Raw genomic sequence first — 2,941 nt, 5'->3', positions numbered from 1 at the left:
CATCAACTCACAAGGCACTGACAATACATTTAAGATACACATATTGAAAAATAACATGCAAAAAAAGAAAAATAACATTCAGCATATATAATTAGTTGTGTTAGAAATGTGAGTAAACATTAAGGGAGGAAAAAATCATTTTTTCCCTGAAGGCTTAGAAAAAAAGTAATATTTATTTTGTCTTCTACCTTAGACTATTCAATCTTCAGTTTCTATTTACCATGGCTCTGATAGCCTTGTTACAGAAAATTCATTACAAAGTCACTGATATTTTCACTGAATCCTTATTAAAAATAGCATGTTTTGAATAATGTAATTCTATTTCAAAGTCATTTTTTGTTTTATAAAATTTATTCACACCCCTTACCCAAGGCTATAATTGAGACAGAATAATTCCTAGATGCTCATAAAATTTAAATATTTTTAATAGTTATAAACATTAACTCATTATAACAAATCACTCCCTCTTAGAAGTTTTTTGAAATTAAACAACATACAAATCATTTTGGTAGTCTTCTATGGAATTTTAATAGTACTCTGAAAATCTGAGGATTGTTTTTATCAACTCTAACAAGGCATAGACACTCTTAACCATAGAACTGTGTGTCGTTTTGCTTCATCTTCTTAATAAGGGAGACACTCTGACATCACTCTTTAGTGCACAGAGATCTATGGGAGACCAGGCCTAGACTAGCTTCATGACTATTGCATCATTAGAAGAATATGATATGTTTAAATGGTCAATTTCATTTATCTGTAAATAGCTGAAAGAGTCATAAATACAATAGGTATTATAAATCCCTATTTAATACTTCCTAATTTAAATGTTGTGCATATTAGGTTATATTATAAAGATGAGATATATAAGAGGTAATAACACTGTAAAATTCAGAGAAGAAAGAAATGTCATGAAAAATTAAGGAGTCCATGAAAAACATATAAGAAAACTAAAGTAAAATTTAAATATGTAATAATTTCAGGCAGGGGTAACCAAGGTAAAGTTTGCAAAATTTCAGATCGCTTTTAGATTATTTAGCTTCTCTTGCTTAATTTTTATTCCTCCCAAAGTAAGATTACTGCACCCAGTCCATTTCCTTAGGGACCCTGTGACACTTTAAAATGAAAGGCACAACTGTGGTACCAAACAGAATAATGAGCTCCATATTTCATCTTCTCCTTAGGGTGGAACCAGACACAGAAGCACTGCACACTGTGATCATTCATCTTCACTCGTGAGGACTGAGCAGAGACTCCAGGAAGTCTAGCCTGCCATCTAAATACCATGCACCCACTAGCATTACTATTCCTGCATAAAACTCCCTATTTTTCTGAAATCCTTCATCACTGGAATGAAAAGCCCACATCTAGACAACAGAATTTTGCCCTAAAGAAAAAAGAATCTCTGTTTTTTACTTAAAGGATTTGTACTGAGTTTTCTTTTTTTTCCAAAGCAGAAAAACATTAATATAAGTTCAACCATCATAAAATTGTTTTATTTTCAAATTTCCATAAAAATGTTTTAGACCATTTATTAATGTCTGCTTTCTCTATCTCAAACTCCAGTAGCTCCAGATTTTTTCTCACTGGTTTTCCTGGCCTAGAAGTTTACTATGTCTGGATCTCCATCCCTTTTTCCCTCATCTATGCCATAGTGTTTCTGGGAAACAGCATGGTGCTCCATGTGATCTGGACTGAGCCAAGCCTGCACCAGCCCATGTTCTACTTCCTGGCCATGCTGGCTGTCACTGACCTTTGCATGGGGTTGTCTACTGTGCACACAGTGCTAGGGATTCTGTGGGGTTTTACTGAAGCCATCACCCTTGATTCCTGCATTGCCCAGTCTTATTTTATTCATGGTCTATCATGCATGGAGTCCTCTGTCCTCCTCTCCATGGCTTTTGACCGCTACATTGCCATTTGTAACCCACTACGCTATTCCTCCATCTTAACAAATGACAAAATCATGAAAATTGAGGTGACGATTTTATGTAGAAGTTCTTTGCTCATTCTTCCAGGCATCATCCGGCTGAAGTTCTTAGATTACTGCCGTCCTCATTTCCTCTCTCATTCTTTCTGCCTGCACCAAGACTTGATTCGAATGACCTGTTCAGACAGTCGCTTCAACAGCATCTACGCTCTGGCTCTGGTGATCTGCACGCTCCTGTTGGATGTGGTGCTCATACTTATGTCTTACATCAAAATTTTGCACACAGTTTTAAACATCGCATCCTGGGAGGAGAGACTCAAGTCCTTGCAGACTTGTTTATCTCACATCTGTGCTGTTTCTGTTTTTTATATCCCAATCATCGGTCTGACTATGGTACATCGCTTTGGGAAACACCTCTCACCACTGGTTCATGTCTTTATGGGTAACATCTATATCCTTTTTCCACCCTTGATGAATCCCATTATTTATAGTATCAAAACCCAACAGATACGCATGAGAATCCAGAGACTGTTGTACTTGAAAGTAGCCTAAGTCCTAAGGTGGAATTTGAATGAAATTAAAAGTGAAGGTGTCAGTTAAAAAGAGTGAGAGTCAGTAAGTAAATTAAAATAGATTTACTAACTTCTATTGGAATTATCTCTTACATGTTACAAATACTTTCCTCTCTGTTTTTCCCTAGCTATCATACATCAGTGAATTTGATAAATATAATATACTAATAAATTTTATAAATAAGAATATGCTTGCACAATGAACTGATAATTGTACTGATAAGTGAAGTAGATTTTCTCACTAAACTATACATAATTATGGCTCAGGTATTTCTGTATCATCCAGTCTCAAAAAGTTAAATTTTGGTGACTAAAATAGTTCCAACTTATTATTGAAATATCAAGTATCATATTAGTCCATTTTTATTATTCTAAGGACCATATTTATTTTTTATTCGTGTTCCATCCCACCCTGTCCAGCTACATGGGTAAATAATGGAGT

General features: G+C 34.9%; 1 protein-coding gene across 1 annotated transcript; it reads left to right on the top strand.

The window, feature by feature from the left end:
- Positions 1-1,534: 1,534 nt before the first annotated feature.
- On the top strand, positions 1,535-2,479 carry LOC109680227 (olfactory receptor 51V1-like). Its single transcript, XM_020155151.1, has one exon. It carries the CDS (start codon positions 1,535-1,537, stop codon positions 2,477-2,479), a length of 945 nt encoding a protein of 314 aa, XP_020010740.1.
- The last annotated feature ends 462 nt before the right edge of the window (positions 2,480-2,941 follow it).

Source organism: Castor canadensis, chromosome 1 (assembly GCF_047511655.1).
Source record: "Castor canadensis chromosome 1, mCasCan1.hap1v2, whole genome shotgun sequence".
NCBI lineage: Eukaryota > Metazoa > Chordata > Mammalia > Rodentia > Castoridae > Castor > Castor canadensis.
Note: the sequence above shows the minus strand (reverse complement) of the source record. Positions and strands in the feature narration are given on the sequence as shown.

Coding starts and splice junctions, on each gene's coding strand:
- LOC109680227 (XM_020155151.1), top strand. CDS start 1,535: ATGTCTGCTTTCTCTATCTCAAACTCCAGTAGCTCCAGATTTTTTCTC.